General features: G+C 38.5%; 1 protein-coding gene across 1 annotated transcript in view; it reads right to left on the reverse strand.

Moving 5' to 3' along the window:
* LTK (leukocyte receptor tyrosine kinase) overlaps window positions 1-14691 on the reverse strand; it is a gene marked incomplete at both ends in the record, with an annotated part of 140197 nt that extends 125506 nt beyond the window's left edge. Inside the window, one exon of the mRNA XM_081341750.1 lies at window positions 14631-14691. Coding sequence (XP_081197876.1) covers window positions 14631-14691 — 61 coding nt within the window. The remainder of the gene's footprint in view (window positions 1-14630) is intronic.
* Between the last annotated feature and the right edge of the window lie 6736 nt (window positions 14692-21427).

Consider the following 21427-nt stretch of genomic DNA (forward strand, 5'->3'; position numbering starts at 1 on the left):
TTTTGGGGCGAGGTGTACACCTAAAAATCAAGCTAGGGCAGGGGTGGGAGGGTGGAGCTGCCCCACGGGCCCTCCACCCATTTACTGTTACAGCCAGGCCTCCCATGAATCGATACTTGCCTCGCCTCAATGACCCACGTCTTCTGCAGCCAAAGGAAATGTCTCTGCAGCTGAGAATGGAGGGTCCAGCTTACATTTCGCCATCAGAGGCCTTCCAGAAAGGCCTCTACAACCGAGAACCAAGCTACAAAATCCATAGCTTGGTTCTTGGCTGCAGAGGCCTTTCTGGAAGGCCTCTGATGGTGAAATGCCTCTACAGCTGAGAATGGAGGGTCTGGCCTACCTTTTGCCATCAGAAGGCCTCTGATGGCGAAATGCAGGCCGCAGCTCCATTCTCAGCTGCAGAAGCATTTCCTTCAGCTGCAAAAGAAGTGGGCTGGCTGGGCAGGGCTGTTGATGCCGCTGCCATGAGGTGAGACCGTGGAAAAGACACTCCCCAAAAATAAGACCTGGTGCCTCTTTTGGAGGCAAAAAATAAAATAAAACTGGGTCTTATTTTGGGGGAAACACAACACATTTTGATCACCTATATACAAAGTTTGTTTTTAAAACCTTCAATTATATTAAACCAAATATGAAACTGAATACAGTAGCTTCCAGTACAATATACTTCCAGAGTTGACAACAAAGTTTTTTTCACTCACAGTGGTGATGGATCAGTGTCCTTCAGAGAGGAAGGAAATTATTTTAATGGGTAAAAAATCAAATGTTTTTTCTTCTGATCCTCTATATTTCATGGCCTGTTTTGGAGGATGACCATCTCTGTGGCAATCATTTTTCCTCCAAATTCCCACTATGCCTTTAAGCAAAAGAGCTGCTTGTTACAGTCCCACTATATATATTTTATGTTTATTTCTATTAGTTGGAATCACATGTTGTAATAAGTCATAGTTATGTATTTAAATCAATGGTTGAGTTAAGGGGAAAAACTACCACAACCTATCCCCGACATTTATTTATCAACATGGGAGAAAAAAAAGAAAAATATGCCAAAAAGCTGATCAGAATGCTGAGGCACAATTGTTTTTTTGGAGGGTGTGGATGAAAGAGTGTTAGTGTTGTCTGAAAACAAGCAGAAACCTTGCCCTTAAAAATGTCTACATAAAATTCTGACAGGTCAAAAAAAAACTGCCTAAAAACATCCTGAGAGGCTTAGGTCAAGTGAAGAAAATAATGGAACTTTATACTATCTCAAATAATTTCTTAGCTCAAAAACAGAGCATAAAAATGTTTATGTTAGGGGGAAAATGTGCACAAAAAACAAGTGCAGATTTCTTTATAGAAAATAACATGAGACTTTGACAGAAGAAATGAATGTGTGAATACAAAAGACGCAGACACAGAGCAGACATAGATGCCGCCTGTCAATAGGGGTCCCTCAGGCAATGTGATGACCTTCCCTGCCCACCCACCCTTTTCACAGTTCATTTCTTTCTTACGGTATGTTTCCTTATTTGTCCCTCAGAGGTTTTGACCTGGAATCATTTTCTTGATCTGTAGATGTTCAGCACTGCTCTTTTTTGAATTAGTTTATCAAAATCAGGGAAGCATAGTTATCTGAATCAAACAAATCAAAGGCACTTGGACAATTCTCTTGAGTATATTTGTTATGTTACGCTTTCAGCAATAATGTAATGTCATTATTTGAAAGCTCTGAAAGTGGCTCATGTTATTTACTTCTAAAGTCTGTTAGCTACCCCATAAGAGCAACTCTCAGGCAACATATGATAAAACTCTGCTAAAAATAAAATTTCATTAATGAATCAATTACTTTAAGAAAAAAAATGTCAAAACAACAGAGGAAAGAGTCTTCCTTACTTGCCTCTAGATCTGGTTTCAACATGATTGTGATCCTCATGGTTTACTATTATTTTAAATACTTTTCTGCCATGTCACTGAAGTGAATCTAAGCAGTGAGCAAAAGCAATATAACAATAACACTTCAAACAAAGAAAAATACATATACTGATCATAAACAAATCCCATTACCATAAATAACAATACATTCAATAAGCAACATCCATACCTAATCTAAATACATACTTATTCCCTCCTCATTCCTCAAGTGCCCATTTAAATAGTAAAGGCGTAGTAAGCTTTCTGAACATTAACTGTGAGGAGGCTATTCTGATTCTAGGAGTAGATCTAATTCCATACTAGGGAAGCTATATAGGGAAGGTTCTCTTCAAACCACCTCCCATCGTACATTGTCTCTCTACCAGTATTCTTTGGGTGGTCAAATTCTACTTGGAGCAAATCATGTCACAGATACTCAAGCTATGAGTCATATGCAACTTTATCAGTTATTACAATCATATTCAACCGTACACAGAGAGAACCAGTTTGATCTAGTGGTTAAGCTAGGCTAGAAACCAGGAAACTGTGAGTTTTAGCCCTGCCTTAGGCATGAAAGCTGGCTGGCTGACCTCAGGCCAGTCACTGTCTCTCAGCCCAGGCTTGGGCAACAAGGTAGTCAGTCCATTCCTGTCACAACTGTCACAATCAACACTTGGTAAGGTTCCCCCGCACATGCGTGCTAGTCGTTTCCGACTCTAGGGGCCGGTGCTCATCTCCATTTCAAAGCCGAAGAGCCAGCGCTTGTCCGAGGACGTCTCTGTGGTCATGTGGCCAGCATGACTAGATGCCAAAGGCACACAGAACGCTGTTCCCTTCCCACCGTAGTGGTCCCTATTTTTCTACTTGCATTTTTATGTGCTTTCGAACTGCTAGGTTGGCAGAAGCTGGGACGAGTAACAGGTGCTCACTCTGTTACGCGACACTCGGGATTCGACCCGCCAAACTGCCGACCTTCTGATCGACAAGCTCAGCGTCCTAACCCACTGAGCCACCGCGTCCCCTTGGTAGGTTGAAAAAAAGTGGATCCTGCAAGGTTGAAAAAAAATGGATCCTGCAATTGTGGGGAAATGGTAGGAAAGAAAAAAAATGAAATTGTACCCAGAACTTATTGTCATCCACTGCAGTTCCAATAATTTTGACGTGATATAACAATATTGGGGTGTTCTCTTTAGGACACAGGCAATTGCATGTTGTACAAGCTAATGCTTCTGAATAACCTTCAGGGGCTATTTGGTTTAGTATGAGTTATAGTAGACCAAATAAGAAGTCAGAAGGAATAAATAGATGTGCCTCTTGTTCTAGGCATAAACTTAATTGGTGCATGAGTCAAAGCAGGGCACTAGACCTGTATTCCAAAATATTGACACTAGACCACCTGAGTTACAGGAGCATATCAATAGTTTTCTCATGTTTCAATTTGCCACTTGTAAGCTGAACAATTTGAAAGGTTGCTAAACCCACAATTTTAAGCATCCATCTATAGTTGACCAATCCAGCTCTAGCCATGTTAAGGGCAATAACTGGGGGATGACAGATGATACTGAGGAATGGGGGCAGAACTATGGAATCCGCCGATCACTTTCCTTAACTTATCCTGCATGAAAGTTAGTTAAACTAGCACTCTTCATTGGCTTGGCTGTGACAGAACAAATACTTGCAATGGGGATAGTATCACATATCCTGCATATAGTATATTATGCCAGCTTCAGGAGTATTGGATAGCACTTTGATATGATAATTAAAGAGAGAAACTGGTTAAAAGGCCATAATGTAGCAGAAGTACAGAAAATGTAAATTAAGAGCATTTTGACCTATGTTAACTTGAGTAAGTACAAGGAAAGTCTTGGAAGGGAGTCAGCTGGCATTGACCAGAAGCCTTTGGGCAAGTGGAGATTTGTGTCTATGAAATATCAGCAATTTCACCCCCATATTTCAACCTTCCATATTTTTCACTTGTAAGTTTAATGTCATTTCTTCCAGATAAAAGTCAGAAACAGCTTTATTTTGAGGCAACATTATCTCTGAGTCCTACGGGAGAAGGGCGGTATATAAATCGAATAAATAAATAAATAAATAAAATAAATTAGAAACATTGGGCCTTTGGCTTTGAAGAGACCTTTACCCAACCAGGATTTGTCAATGAAACCTCTCTTTGATCTCAGAACGATTGAGGTGCTACATGAAAACAGGTGGATCTACAAGCAGAAGCAAAGGTAGTTCCACAAAACTACACGCAACACGGCTTTGCCTTATCTTTCTCTTAATGATTATTTTTTTCACTAAAATTGTAGCAATGAAAATTGGTTCATGAAAAATTGGACCAATGAAAATTTGCTTCTTAGGTTCAGTGCCATCTAGGAGTTCTCTTAAAACTGCAAAGGGGAGGTGGCCTTGTTAATAGATGTAAAATAACTGTCTTATCCCTAGGAAAGCTTACTCCCTTACCTCATATTGGCACTGCAAGCTGACCCTGACCTTACTCAAACATGCTTAGGAGAGAAGTGATAATGTTTCAGGAGCAATTAACGGGAGCGGCAGGTGCTAGCTAGAGATACAGCCTCTCATATCATAAAGGTACTTTTACAAGATGCATAGTAATATAGTCGCCATAAAATACTGTGAAATACAAAGATCCTTCATGTATGGGAAAGCCTACATCAAATTTTGTTCATTCCCCCAATTTTCTCACAATGCCATCTGGAAAGCAGGAACTGTTCAATACAAAATGCAATATTCAATACCATACACTGCTCTTGCAGTCATAACTGCAAAATCACATTTTTCTTCTTTCCAGCGCCCTGGGCAGAAAATGAATGTACGGTTCTTGAGGTTCCGGGATTACATGGGAGAGTAGAACAGCCACAAGGAAACAAATCAAGCAAATGCAAAACTTTGAGGGCATATATTTCTTTTTTAGTTTTAGAACTCTCTCTTCTCTTTTCCCGTCTCTCCCCAAAGTACAGAATGAATGTAAGAGGAATCAACCATCAGCAAATGCAGTTTGAATTTACAGCCTCTTGGCTCTTGATACCAATGCTCATGCTAATTATTACTTTTTTTTCTTTTGCATGTTTGAATCTATTCCATTTTTAACAGTCTTTATATCTCCCTTTCTGGAAAAAAAAATCTGACTGTTTTGCATTTAATATCCTAAGAATTAAGTACATAGCAGAATCAATTGCCTATGCAAGAAACTTTACTCCGTATTATTTTCTTTGCTTTTCGTTTTCAAATGAATTGATTTTCCCCCTAAATAATTACTTTAAGAGATAGCATGAAGCCCCCATCCCCATCCTGTTTTGATTTGTTTTTCTAGAGTAAGAAAATGCTTCTCAAAACTTAGTTCAACCATAAATGAAGCTGTTAATACAATGTGATGCTAGCATCCCTTTTCCATTAACTTTGTTCTCTTTGTTCCCTTTGGTTCTTTTAGTAGAACAATTTTCCTACATTTCGTGTTGCTTTCCAAATGAGTTTGGACTCCCAGCTAACCAGTGACAATTTCTGGAGGACATGAGGTTTGAATAGGCTGATGCAGAGAATTTAACTATGGGAAAGATGTCATTTGTAGGTGCTGTCCAAAATGATCTTTATCATTACAAAGATATCTGAAGTGGACTAAACACAGGGAAAACAAATTATATCCTCTCTGTAGGAAAGACAGATTCAGTTGGAAGGTAGACTTTTAAGATTTGGGAGCTCCAGTTGTGCATATAGGATATGTACATTAAGATAAAATATAATTAATGGAAACAAAAATAAATTGGACTCTTTTCCTATTTAACAGATATTTCATACAGAAATTGTGGCTATGTCACAACTGCAACCTAGAGAAAGTATCTTGAAATGTGGCCAATGGAAAATTACCTAAAAGTCTACCAAGCCATGATTTTTTCTTCCTATACTATTCATTCCTTTTCATAGATATTCGAGAGCTCATTCACACAAAACCTTCATGCATATATGAAGACAGTCCTGCAGATGTTCAGCCTGAAGATGTGACTGCTTGCGGGAGTCATTTGTCATTTGAGCAATGTCAAGCTTAATCAGTGCACTCACATGGCAAGCACTTCAGTTTTCTAATGCTTAGCTAGGCTATTATCCACATCAGAGCAGAGAGTCATTTTAGTTTTCAAGGAGACAAACATTATGGGAAAACTAGGCACACATAGTCATAGCCAGTGCTTTTTTTGTAAAAGAAAAAGGTGCCGGAACTCACACATCTCATACAACCCGGCTTGCCTATCCTACAAGGTTCCATCCAAAAAAGGTGCCGGAACTCCGTTCTGAGCGTTCTATGAGAAAAAAAGCCCTGGTCATAGCCATCAAGTCATGGAACTTGCCAGCACGTACCTGGTTCATGCAACTTTTGTTTAGACAAAGACTGCCTGGCATGGATCATTCCTGGAGGCCTCATTTCTGACTTCCCACACACAAACACACACTGAACATAATCTCAGTTTAAACAAAAACATATATAAAAAACCTGTATAATACATTTTTGGTATCTGCAAGAATGACATGCATATATCCATATGATATACAAAATCTTTATCCTGATATCATGGTTAGAGAGGATTTCAATTATATATATATAATGAGTGCACCATAAACTTACATATGCTGTGTAAATAAAATTCTGTGCCAATGTAACCCAAATTCCTGAGTAACAAAAGCTATATTCTGCAATCTAAACAAATCTTGAAAATATGCACAGACTTGTTTGTTCTGATTATTTGTTTTTCCTCTGCATGTTTCATCTCAGGAGAAAGAACTATGCAAGGTTTTGAAGTTGCTCTTTCACTGCTGGAAATCCTATCTAATCTTCTCAACTTTGGTTTCAAAATAATAATAATCAGAATCTGGACTCTCATGCATTTTTCTTGTCTGTAAATTATCTTATTTAGAAAGATATACTCTGTAATAATGATGCCTATTTTTTTCACCCATCCACATAAAATGGTTCTGCTATATACACATATACAGAGCCGTGTAATTTATGGAGCTGCTCCTGTTCTGTATTCAGTGCAGTAATAAATAGAAACCAGTGCTTATGACAACCATTAATATACTGTATTTACTTTTCAATGGCAACTATAACTTGTGGTAATTTGATAAATATAGAAGCACAGAAAGTTTTACACTTTCACAGTTATGTTAAGACTAAAGGTGTGTGTGTTAATCATTTTTTAAAACCCACATTTTCACTATATTTAGTAAGTAGATAAATGCAAGTAACTGAATTAGATATCTCTTCTTTTAAACATAAATCCACAGACATTCTGATTGATCTTGTTGTTATTGTTAGTTGCAAAGTCATGTCCAACCCACCGCGATCCCATGGTCAATATTCCACCAGACTTTCCTGTCCTCTACCATCTTCTGGCGTCCATTTAAGCTCACACCTATTGCTTTAGTGACTCCATCCAGCCACCTCATTCTCTGTCGTCCCCTTCTTCTCTTGCCCTCAACCTTTTCCAGCATTAGGAAAGCATTAGGCTTTCCCAGTATTAGCATTAGCTGTAGATCTGATTGATCTACAGTATAATAATCCTTCCCCCAGCTCTCAAATGTCTATACTATGGGGTAATACAGGTTGGTTCCTCTGGCATGGGAAATACCTGGTAATGGGTTCACCCTGGTAAGCATTTAAGGTCTGAAGAATGGCCTATACCAGTATTTCTCAGCCTTGGCCACTGGAAGATGTGTGGACTTCAACTCCCAGAATTCCACAGCTGGCTGTGGAAGTCTGGGAGCTGAAGTCCACACATCTTCCAGTGGCCAAGGTTGAGATACACTGATACAACAGCCACCTTTGTAAAATATTATTTTGTGAATGTTAAGGGATAACTGCTTATGTTACAAAGGCAAAGCTACCAATGAAAAACAGAGGAATCACATTTCTAAACAGCAACAGTATTCATCTTGGATTTTTTCTAGGATTCTATTTTTATACTTTCTTTTGTGCTTTGGAGCTGGATCACAGGGTCCTTACGTTACGTGTCATATGCTATTTATAAGGACTTCCTGTGGTGTTTTTTTAAATTTAATTTGACATCATTCCCTTCTTTTTCTTTTGTGATATTTTGTTTTATGCAGGCAGATTTGATTTCCTTTTCCCCGCCAAAGCTCTGAATCAGCAGCCCTCAACCTTTTAGGCGCCAGGGACGAGTTCATAAAGGAAGGTTTTTCCGCAGATTGGAGGGTGCATGGTTCCGTGTGCTGCCTGCATCCTGAGGATGGGGCTTCACTTGTTTGTGTGGCCTGGTGTCTGGCATGTGGCAGCCCGGTGCTGGTCCATGGACCCATGCTCTAGATTCCATTAGTCATTTAATATAAGTTTATAACAACAGGAAGGACAAAGCAGCCACCAGATTCAGGCTGATTTCTGCCCAAGCATAATAGCATCAGTATAAAAGTATATAAAAAAAACATTTGATGTTTCTTGGCAATAGAAGTGGTTTTCTCTATGCCATTTTCTGTAATGTTTTTTTCAATTGCCCAGTCTAGCCTATGGCCTGGAATTCTTGGCGACATTCAAGTCCTAGCCAGACACAACCCTGTTTATAAACTTTCTATGTTCATACAACACCAGCCAAATGCTGCTGCCACCTGCTGCATGTATGAAAGAAAGTTGAATTCTGTAATTAAGGTAAATTAATGCAGCTACATACCTTCTTATGGTGCTTAAATATTTACAGGAATTTAGGTTTTTTAACCCTGTCTTTGCCCTTTTTCTGTCCATGTTCTTTGTGGGAAACCCTGTTTAATTTTTGTTTCATTGACTTTACTACCTGTTTTGTTCCTCAAAATTCCACACGCACCCTTTCACATGTTCTCTGGGTTAAATCACCATGTGAATGCTCAGACACATTTGATTTACTGCACTGGATGTTATCTACAGGTTTATGTATTAAGACATTTTTTTTCTGATATATTTTTAACCTCTAGCATGAATACCCTGCTGGCATTCATAAATGGATGGATGGAAGGAAGGAAAGAAGAGAGGGTTTGTTCTGGCATTTGTAACATGATAGGGAGATTCAACATTTTAAAAGAAGTATAATAGTTACAAACATTCTCTCCTTTCCACATTTTTTTTTAAAAAAACCCAATATTATTCAAACTTTTAATTAACAATAGTAAAGGAAAATTCAAACTAAAAAAGAAAAAATAAAAAAGTGCAAGAAAAAAACCCCAGAAAAACACCTAAAAAAATGACTTCCCACCCTCATCACAAATATAAACAATTTCACTATGTAAAAGAAATGCTGCCTAGGAAATAATCAGTCAAGCAAGGAGGAAACTCCCAATGGCTTAACAGTCAGAGAAAGCAGCTTAGGAAAGACCCTCCCCAATTAATCAGATGGTAATAGTGGGAAACATGTGTAGATTAAAAATCTACAGATATGGATTTAGCTCGTCTAGTTCTATCTTCTGTCTGGTTTACCTGGGAGGACTGACACATCATCTCACACTTTTTACTTGGCAGATATAAAACTCTTCACCTCCACAACTCAACACTTAATTATAAGCAAACCTAATACATAATGTCTTCCCCCATCTAGATGACAGCAAAAAGTCCAGAGTCCTAAAAAAATACTAACAAACAAGTCATCATCCCATATCTCAACTCTTATCTGTAAGCAAATCTACATTTAAAATGCAAAAATGGTCCTAAGATCTTAGTATGAATAAAGGATGAAATTTAACATAACAAAGAGGGGCAAATTCTATATCTCGCACCCCTAGAACTCTTCTGATATATTCTCGCACTCCTTACAAAAGTTCAAAATAAGGCAACGAATTATGCATATACACTCTAATTTTGAAAATGCAAGTTTTTGCACCCTCTAGAATATCATCTCACACCCCCAGGGGATACAAGCATCCCTGGTTGGGAACCCCTGCCTTAAGGAGAGTTTAAATGTTGTCCAATTAATATACATACATAAAATACATACATACATACATAAAAAGTCTTAAATGCCATGTTAACTGTAAGCAATTCCAATACACAAGAAGAAATTATTCTAATTGCTCTCTAAGATTGTCATTTTTTCCCCTTAATTTTTAAAGCCCCATCAGATTATTTTTTAATCTAATGACAAATTCTTGTTCACATTGTTGTCAGATAGACCTTTGTTGCATACATATCTTGTTTTTCTGAGAACAGGCTGTTCCTAAGAAAATGCAACACAGCTGACAATATTGATTCATTTCTCAAGAATGCCTCTGAAAATCATTAGAAGTTGTTCATCTTTGTTATGTCTTCAATATTTAAATAATTTATTTCCCATGAAAATCCATTTATACTTTAAAATTATTTTCAAAGTCTTCATAGTCAAAATAAAATAGTCCAACACTTTCTGAGCTCTGAGCCCATTTAAAATGTTCTACGGCCAAACCCTTGTCTTGCTTTTTCTTGTTTATTATAAACTCCTAAAGATGCCATTTAGAATTTAGAGTAGAATAGAGCTGGAAAGGACCTTGAAGGTCTTCTAGTCCAGCCCCCTGCTCAAGCAGGAGAACCTATATACCATCTCATACAGGTGATTCTCTAGTCTCTTCTTAAAATTCTCCAGTGATGGAGCACCTATAATTTCTGGAGGCAAGCTGTTCTACTGGTTGATTGTCCTCACTGTCAGGAAGTGTCTCCTTAATTCCAGGTTGTTTCTCTCTTTGATCAGTTTCCAACCATTGTTTCTCGCCCTTCCCTCTGATGCTTTGGTGAACAAAGTGACCCTCTTAGCAGCCCCTCAGATCCTGAAATACTGCTATCATGTCTCCCCTATTTCTTCTTTTCTTTAGACTAGCCAAACCCAAATCCCACAGCCGTTCTTCATATGCTTTAATCTCCAGGCCTTTGATCATCTTAGCTGCTCTTCTCTGAATTTTTTCCAAACTCTCAACATCTTTTTGTGAAATGGTGACCAAAATTGGCTGCAGTATTCCAGGTGTGGTCTTACTAGGGTTTTATAAAGCTGCACTAATACTTTGCATGATTTTCATCCTATGCCTCTGTTTATACAACCCAGGATTGTATTAGCTTTTTTGGCTGCTGCTGCACACTGCTGGCTCATGGTCAAGTGATCACCCACTAGGACTCCAAGGTCCCTCTCACAGTTACTGTTTTTAAGCCAGGTCTCGCCCAATCTGTACTTGTACCTTTGATTTTTCCTACCTAAATGTAAAACTTTGCTTTTCTCCACACTGAAACTCATTTTGTTGGATAGGGTCCATTGTTCAAGTTTGTCTAGATCTTTTTGGATCCTGAGTTTGTCTTCTGGGGTGTGGGCTACTCCTGTCAGTTGGTGTCATCTGCAAATTTGATGAGTTCCCCTTCAATTCCCTCATCTCAGTAATTTATGAAGATATTGAAGAGTACTGGGCCTAAGACGGAACCTTGTGGTACCCCACTGCTTACTTCTCTCCGTGTGGATGTAGTGCCATTGAGGACTACTCGATGTGTATGGTTTGTCAGCCAGCTACAGATCCATCTGGTGGTGATGTTGTCTATTCCACCTTTTTCTAGTTTACCAAGGACTAGGTTGTGGTCTACTTTATCAGCTGCCTTACTGAAATCTAAGTATACTATGTCCATAGCATTTTGCTGGTTTACTAGTTTAGTCACTTTATCAATGAAATAAGATTGGTTTGGCATGATCTGTTTTTGTTTGATCATGACTTTGTTTGCTTCTAGTTGTTTGCAGATCTGTTTTTTGATGATCTTTTCTAGGATCTTCCCAGGTATTTATGTTAAACTGATTGGTCTGTAGTTTCCTGGGTCTGTTTTTTTCCCTTTCTTGAAGATGGGAACCACATCAGCCCTTTTCCAATCCTCAGGTACTTCCCTGGTGCTCCAGGATTTATGAAAGATGTGGTGCAATGGTTCTGAGATAACATCTGCCAGCTCTTTCAGAACTCTGGGATGCAATCTGTCAGATCCCGGTGATTTATATTTGTCAATTTCATTTTCTTACATTAAGAATTGAAGGAAGCACCCAGTGTTTCCATCCTTGTCATTTTCTTTAAAGCAATTAATGGGTGAACTTAGTTGTCTTGTGGAAGACTCTGATTGTAGCTGGAGCAAGTATGGCAATTTCCCTCATCTTACAGTTCTCCCATCCTCTAAAGACTGCTGCCTTGCAGTCTCCTTGTTTGGAGACTGCAAGGCAATTGCAGTCTCCAAAGTAATTGTTTGGAGCACAACACTGGGAATCTCACATCCTCTATTTGTCCAGAGAGGGTTGAAGGAGCCAGTTCCATATTCTTAGCCACAATTGCTCCATTTTACATGGAGCTATCTTCAAGCTGCCATTCTTGAGCTGTGGTGGCGCAGTTGTTAGAATAGAGTATTGCAAGCTACTTCTGCAAGCTACTGCCTACAGTTTGGCAGTTCAGTTCTCACCAGCTCAAGGTTGACTCAGCCTTCCATCCTTCCAGAGTCAGTAAAATGAGGACCCAGATTATTGGGGGCAATATGCTGACTCTGTAAACTGTTAAGAGAGGGCTGTAAAGCACTGTGGAATGGTATATAAGTGTTATTGCTATTGCTTTCCCAGAAGTCTTCCATTTTGTACTATAAAAGTGCTGAAGATAATGAATTAGTGTGCATATGCAAGTTTTCAAATTTTGTTTGATGGATTTTTCAAATAGGGAGAGAAAAACAGTACTAAAGTCTTCCTCTGATTTTTTTCATATTCTAATTATTCCTTCATTTCCTTCTGATTTTGTTTCAGAAGACGATCCAAGCCTAATTTTTTTCATCATATGAACTTGAAACTGGCTTTAATACTTGGTTTTCTAAATGAAAGTTTGCACCCAAGAGTACAGTCTGTAATTTCTATGTAGCAGTTTTCATTCCTGCCAAGTCTAAAATTACTTTTAAAAAGATAATTATTTCCTTTACTGGGTGCTCCTTCCTGTTTTCCACATTTAACATATTAATGTTTTAAAAAGACAGAATGAAGCCTGGGAAAATTGCAAAGAAATTGAACATTCAGCATTTCTGACCAGTGTTGGATGTATTTACATTAACTAGGCAGCCACATACAGTTTAGAAAGGCAGAGATTTCACAGGTAAACTTCTGTGATCACTGAAAGAATGAAATGGCATTAAGAGAAAGGGGGAGAAAGTTTACAACCAACAAAGAAACAAGCTCAGAGAGCACCAAGAACTCCACAGTTCAACCTTGCGCTACATATATTCTCTTCTATTGAAATGACAGTTTGCTTAAAATTGTACAGTTCAGGAGATCAGCTGAGTTTTAATTATTACAGAGATCAGGATTCTCAGATGCCAAATTAACAAATAATGTGCAGTTGAGTCCTATGTATGTTTGTTGGGAAGCAAAGTTAATGACTCTTATTCTCCAGTTAAAAGCATTTGGGGGAGCAATCTCTTTTTATCTTTTTTTTCTCACAATAAAAATGTTAATATTATAGTGTCACATACACATAACAATTTTGCTCAACAGAAATAAATCATGAGAATGCCCACAAAATAAATTGTTCCTTTAAATATTTACACTGTTCTCTCCTCATTTTATAAAAACAGCTTCAGCAACAAATAAAATAGCAATAAAAAACAGCTCAAATGAGAAAAAAAATTGATCAGCAAGTCTCTACCCAAAGGCATTTACAATCTTACAATGCAAACTGCTGAAGCTCCAGTATTTGAATAATCAACTTTGGTTGCTGTAGTGTGGCTGATGACTATTGTACAACGCACAATATTGTAACAATTCTTATGTTTTAAAGCCTGCACATACAATATTAAGGGTTTAGGTTGGATGGTTTTTAAAGTTATAAACTGTTCTGGGAGGCTCCTTACCTAAAAACTGGAGAAAAGTATAATAATTAAAAAATGCATTTTTTTACACCCCACAGTCATCTTTCAAATTGCAATGTTTTATTTTATTTCCACTCTTCCAACCCTTTGCTCTCTCTGTAGTTATCCAACCCATCATATTTAAATTCTCTTGGTGAGAATCAGAATAAAGCCGACAATAGTAAACAAAGCTGAGGAGAGTTTCTATTTGATACTGCCTCTTGTATACCTTCCCCTGGGTGGCTGTCACCCTCTTTCCCTCCCCATCCTTAACAAAGCTTTTCTCCTCATCCACCAGATGCCACTATCCTTCTGCTGATATCACAACAACCTTTCCTGCACCCAAGTCATTTTACCAAAGTTTTGCTCTCTTTTTTGTTGTTGTTATTCTATTCAGACCGTCATGCCAGAAGAACCCCCGCCAACTTTCTCTATCCCCCAGCAATCATTCAGATCAGATTATTTCAGTGAATTCTTCCCTGCAATCTCTTATTCCCCCTCAGAAATTGCTAAAAACCCACACATGCACACACCCTCAAGGTTTACCTATGCAATGACGATCCTTCCCCCCACCACCACCACATCCAGAATTGCCAGGTACAAGTTAAGAGTTGCTTTCTCTCTTGATAACCCAAGCAAGGCTCAGCGTATCTTCCCCCCCCCCTTCTGAAACATTTTACATCTCATTGCAATATTTACCAGCCAACCTCTCGGTCAGTATCTCTACTGCCTCAATACCCTCTCTTTCCTTTTTTTTCTTTTTCTTTTCCTTTTCTTCTTCTTTTTTTCAAATTTCAAAAGGAAAGATGAAATAAAGTCACCAGGCAGAAACTCGGCACCAGGAAAGAGAAATGTGTCTCTGCACAGCCAATTGTCTTACCTAGCATAGTGACAGAGAGCACCAGCTGAAAATAGAAAATCAGATGTAGGGAGAAACCCATGATTTCGCTCTCTGCTTCGCCTCTGCATCAGCCCTTCTCTTTAAGGTTCTACAAGAGCTCTGATGTTAACACTTGGACTCTTGCTGGCTTATAGAATTCCACCTCCTGCTTTGGCAGACTCTCGTGGGTCCTAAAGCCCTCATGGTTTCATTCCCCTACTACACGTTCGTTTCCTTCAGCAAGTGAAGAAGAAGAGTATTGAAAATTACTGTTCCACCCCCACCCCTGTCCCACCCCATTTAAATATACATAATGTAAGGAGTAGAATTCGCCTGGATTGGCTCATTTTGATAATTTTGCATCCCCTTCCATTTGTTAACTGCCTAGATAAATGTCTCAAGTTGATTATAGTAAGGTGCAAACTGAAATATATTCAACTTATTTCATTCCCCCATAACGGTATAAATATCCTAAAGGAAATTAGCTGTTTTTGCAATACCTGTACAGATGAAGGTTTTAATACCTACATTTTCTGCCAATGCACATTTTTACAACTTAAAGTTTGCCTGATATAAAGTGATGTATCTGAATACATACGTTGCATTTGGTGCTATTGCTGTAAAACAAAAACATATGGAGGGTTTCGACAATTTCATATGTTACATACTGTACATTTGATTGTTACCTTTGGAAAACCAAGGAAGGTTTAAATTTATGTCTCCTTCCAGAAAAGGCTATTTCATATCTTTATTTTTCAGTGCTTATAGGTCAGTACTTATAGGTGTATCTGCATTGGGATTTAGCCTCTGGAAACACCAATAATCCTTTTACAATGTAGACCCCCTTGACTCAGATGGAATTGGCTGTATAGAAGGAAATTTAACCATAGTCTTACCAAAGTTCCCAGGTGGAAGAGGAAAAAGAAAATGCAAGTATTTGGGGAAGAGTTCCTTTGGAAGAAATTGGTGGGTAATATATCTGTTATACTCTAAGATTGTATTAGACAGCACAATTCTAGAAAACGCACAATGTATTATAACCATAATAACTTGTATCATCGGTGGCCTCTAAATTACTCACATCTTTGTTCTAATCTGGTCAAAGCGATAATCCTCCTTGCTCTAGCAAATCAAAAAAGACCTGCCTGCTAAAACATCTATTTTGTTTACAAAAGGGTCCAAGATTCAAAAACTAATATCTGCAGGTAGGTTAGGAAGTCTCCCTGACTTAAAACCTGGGAAGTTGCTGCTACGAACTATAAGCAGATGATTGAGGATAACATGGCTTCTAGTTCAGTAGAGTTGAAGGACAGCAGATTGAAAAATGCTGTTGTGCTCAGTATTGAGTTCTATGAACCAATGGCCCAAGAAAACTGCAGAAAGTCATTACAGTTAAGCTTGACTTGCAGGAGAGACTCTATCTGGATTACTGTTCTTTGGGTAGAACTAAATCCAAGTCAAAGAAGGAAAGGGCTAACTGCTGCTGAAAATTGCAGAACAGGGACGGTAAAACCAGGCACTTGACCGGCTTCTCAGTCAAGAGGCAATTTTCTCTTGGCCCTTTTGTAATATAAAGCAACTGATGATGTTACCTAGTTAGATAATGAAATGTCTGCAAGCAAACAACCAAGGTCAGAGAGCACCAATAATTCCACAGTTCAATCCTGAGCTTCACATATTGCATTCTCTTATAAATGTAAATGCCACCTGGCCTCTTGTTTCAGTTACAAATCCTGCATGTCAATGGCATGCTAATATGAGTCATGAATAGTAGATTAATGTGTTATGCATACTTCAGACTTCAATTAATTAACCTAGCCAACCCATTGAATCTGTCTGGGGCTAAACCAATTCCTTCCCAGTCAGCTTAAGTACACCTATGTTATGTGATCCTCCTATCTGAAGATCCTATCTGATCATCTTTGTCTTGATCAGATCCTGAGGGAGGTTTAACTTCCCTCAACATCTGATCAAGACATGGAGCTCAACACGGGCAGTGAAAATGGGATTTTATCCATTTGGATGGAAATGGGTAAGGATGGTTTAATCCATTGGTAGTGGCACTGTCTTTGATCATACCACTGCAGATTTTTAAAAAAGTTTTTGGCAAGCAAAATAAAATAATAAAATAAAATAAAATAAAATAAAATAAAATAAAATAAAATAAAATAAAATAAAATAAAATAAAATAAAATAAAATAAAAATAAAATAAAATAATAAAATAAAATAAATAAAATAAAATAATAAAATAAAATAAAATAAAATAAAATAAAATAAAATAATAAAATAAAATAAAATAAAATAAAATAAAATAAAATAATAAAATAATAAAATAAAATAATAAAATAAAATAAAATAAAATAAAATAAAATAAAATAATAATAAAATAATAAAATAAAATAAAATAAAATAAATAAATAAATAAAATAAAATAAATAAAATAATAAAATAAAATAAAATAAAATAATAAAATAAAATAAAATAAAATAATAAAATAAAAAATAAAATAAAATAGTTGCTTATCTTGTTATGTCTCCAATAAAAAACTGTCAGCCTCATTTGTGACACCTAGGAGACAGAATGGCACAACTTGCTTCAACCGCTGTGGCACATTTGCCACGGATACTCACCACGGTGAACTTGCTGCAGGACAACTCACCACAGGACAATTTAACAATTCAATTGAATTATTTAAAATAAATAAAAAATATTTTAATTTTTGTCATTCACATTTCATGCTGTCCCTCCTTTTGCACCCTTTCTTTAATGATTCTATTCCACCATTTCTTTAATATTAGTGTAACTCTTGTCCCACAGCGAATTGTCCCATGGCAAATTGGCTGTGGTGAGGTGGCCATGGCAAGTTGGCTATGGTGAGTTGGCCATGGCAAGTTGGCTGTGATGGGTTGGCCGTGGTGAGTTGGCTGTGGTGAGTTGGCCATGGCAAGTTGACTGTGAAGAATTGCCATAGATCCCCTGGGAGAACTAAAATTAGTGGCTGGATAACCAACTCATTGTGCACTCCTGGAGTACAGAGGTATGTTAGTTATGGGAATTGCTATCTTGTGCATCTTTCCTGGCCAGCTGCATTGGTAGTATCCTGGTGCAATGAACTGCAGGTGAGCAGCTCCATTTTGTGTGTATAAGTGCTTGTGTGGGACGGAGGGCATTTGTATCTAACCAACTGCTCTGTATGAAGGAAAAGCTTACACCATTTTAAGAACAAAAGAGTTGGGAACAGAAGAATAATGTGCATTTGAGCTTGACAATACATTTCACCTCTAGGAGCTTGGCTCTGATTTCTTACATACTGTAGTGTATGGGGGCTGGTGCTGCATCACTGATCTTGCCAATCAGTGCATGTTAGGGGAACCAATAATTTTGTAGGCTCAATAGACTGTTTCTCTTTCATTCAGCTCATTCAGGTTACAGTTTGTATAATGTTTTGCATTGCAAATTGCAGACCTAGAACTACTTAATAAAATTAAGTTTGGTATGCATCATGCAATTCATAGGGATGCTAGATAAATATCTTTTAGGACCAACTGATATTCACACTGCAATCTCTATAATGATACAATTGTCCTCCAAATTAAATTCAGTTAATAGATAAGAGCTGTTCAATAATTTTAAAATCTTGTTATCTGATTAGAGTATATATAACAGCATTTTAATCAGGGGAAGAAACTGATCTTCCTTTGGGGCAACGAAAAAGTTTCAGGCTCTCCATATCTATATTGTAATTGGAGAAGACCATTCCATCCAAGTATTCTTGTATGTATAGATCATTTTTAAGTAAGATCACTATTTTTAAAGTGAGGTTATTTCTCAATAAGGATCACTCTTAAATAAGTGTAAATAAAAATACTTTGAGGTACTTGGATTTTTTTTCCCTATAGATCTTCCACTTATTTGTATTCATCCAAGAACTTTTGCTTGAGTGTCAAGGTCTAACATGTCAGACCAGTTTATTAGGTGTTGTATAGTGTTCTGACCTCAAACCATGGATCAAATTTATAATCAGGACTGCCCATTGATCAGCCTGAAACATCCAGGAATGGGGGACTGATATGAATACATAATGTCAGTGTTTCTGAACCTTGGCAACTTTAAAACACATGGACTTCAACTCCCAGAATTCCCCAGCCAGATATGTTGAAGTCCACTTGTACTATAGGGTATATTTTCTATTCTTGTTTTTTTTAATCCTTGGACACTAGGACACAAAAAAGACACCACTGTAGGCTTTTAAGAAATTCTTTTCACAGGAATATAAAAATTCATAAACACTGAGGCAATATGAGTGGCACCAGACATAAGGTACAGGATGAATGCAAAGATAAAACAAATTATGTTTCAAAAAATATTGTCTACTCCTGTTATATTCACCTGATCCAGCAGTATTGGGTCAATAATTTTTGATTGTACAAAGCTTTAAATCATTTCCTTATGTTCTTATAGGCAAAGAGAAACTGATCTAGAACCCATTTATTGGAAGATCAACATATGTCTTTTTATGAAACATTGCCAGTGAGAATGATCAATTTTGGCTTTTTCTCTACAATTGAACTTATACCTGTGTCTTTCACTAACTTGAACAAAGATGCTGAAGCATACTGATATTATTCAGGTGACATTGTCCTTAACTTACTATTAATGTTAGCATGGATTTGAGCTCAGGATCTTCAGTGAAGATACATCTGATATAACAGAATTTTTTAAATTACATTGAGGTTTTACGTGAAAATATTCCTGTTCTGATTAATTCAAAATCCATTGATTAGCCCTCCTACCAAATCTGACTACTTTAGTAGGAAAGTGCATTGGCTTAAAATTTAAAAATAGCAATAAACATAAGGAGACTTAGTGTTCTCCAATTCCCCAACATTTGACAAAACTAATTTCTAAGAGTTGCAGTATCTGAGCTGCAAATTCACACCAGCAAATTAACAGATGACAGCATAGAGAGAATGAAATCTCCAACTCAGCTAGTCAGCTGAATTTTTGCAACCATATACTGTATGACAACCTGAAATTCAAAATGGTCATAAATCAGCTGAAATATCTAGTGATCCAAATTGGAGGAATCCCAAGTACAGGTAGACTTCTCTCATCTATTTCTTTGTTCTCTGCAACTCTTTTCATCCCACTTGTGGCCTCCCTGCTTCCTCTCCCCCACTTACTGCTCCCAGTGACTGTCTGGCTTTTTTACATTTTCCTCCCATTGGTGAAATAGTAAAAAGGGGAAGAGAAGACAGAAGATACATGAAGGGTTACCAGACAGAAAAGTAGAAATGATTGTTCTCTGCTGCTCTATTGCTCTGCGCTGGATCAAATGGTCTGAAGATACAGCAAGGTAGTTTGAGTTGAAGATTAGGAGATGCTGCTTAAACACAGGAGCAATTAAATAATGGAAACTGTAATGTATTGGGCTTTGTCATGGGAACACCACATGGGTTAATTACTGGAAGGTTGCTTAAGCTGGGAAGCTGGCTAACGGCTCCCAGCTCCTCAGACAACCCATCTCCAGTGCCGCTATTGGTTGCCTCTAGGGCAGCAATAGGTTGCTTTAAACCTATTGGCTGCCACCTAGAGGCCAGGTTATAAATTGCTGCATTCACAGCCCTGTTCCTCAGTTCAGATTCTGCAAGCAATAAACAATGATCTGTGCTGAATTCACTCGCCTCGTCTTGTCATTGAAGCATCAAACCCAGTACATAACACTGGCGACAAAGGTGGGTCCTGCTCCTCCAACTGAGCTGAAGAGTCACTAGAGGAAGGGCCGAGCATGCCTGGCGGGAAAAGCAATTCCCCCCCCTACGGTTGGCTAGCAAAGCCACGCTAGTGACCACGTGCCTAGAGGACCAGTCCCTGGGCAACAGAGGAGCAGGACAAGAAGACACCGAGCACCAGCTGCAAAGACCAGCAAGATGGCCAAGGTCAGAAAGCTGGAAGAATTCAACATAAAGCAGCCAGAAGAGTGGTCCTCATACCTGTCCAGGGTCGAGAACTATCTTTGAGTGAACCAGGTCAGCAAGGATGGACTGAAGGCTGCCACGGTCCTCTGTGTGTGCGGCCCAGCAACGTTCGACATAGCAGAGAACCTGTTCACACCAACGCCTTTGGAGTCCGTATCATTCATGGACTTGAAGAAGAAGCTTGGAGACCACTTTCAGCCCAAGCTGTCGGTAATCGCTTGGTGCTATGCATTCAAGCAGAGAGTCCAGCAACCAGGTGAAACCGCGTCCGAGTTCATCGTGGCCTTGAGGAAGGCTGCACACCTGTGCCAGTTCTCCAACATCGAGGAGAGGCTACGAGACCGGCTTGTCTGCAGTCTCTGCAACCGAGAGCTATAGCAAAAGCTTTTCGCCAAAGAGACTCTGTTGTTCCCAGATGCACTGAAGGAAGTCATGGCGGACGAAGCCGCCAGTGGGACCGTACAAGCCATGCGGCCTGCCAAAATTACTCAACGAGAAGAAGCCATCCACCACAAGGACATCAAGCACACAGAAGACCTCAAAGACGACACAGAAGTCGACAAGCTGCACAGACACAATGACCAACAGCGTCGCAGCGACAAGCAACATGGGCCCACTTACAAGGCAGATCCCTTCCTTAGATGTCCAGGTTGTGGCAGCCGCCACCAACACTTGGACTGTAGCTTCCGGACAGCCACGTGCCAGGCCTGCGGGAAGACGGGCCACATAGCTTCTGTCTGCAAAGGTCGCCAGAGGGAGTGGCCATCGAATCGCCAATTAGAAGATCCGACCAGGAGAGGTACCGGGGCCACGGGAAA

The sequence above is a fragment of the Vipera berus genome (assembly GCF_964194415.1).
Source record: "Vipera berus genome assembly, chromosome: 1".
In the NCBI taxonomy this organism is placed as follows: Eukaryota; Metazoa; Chordata; class Lepidosauria; order Squamata; family Viperidae; genus Vipera; species Vipera berus.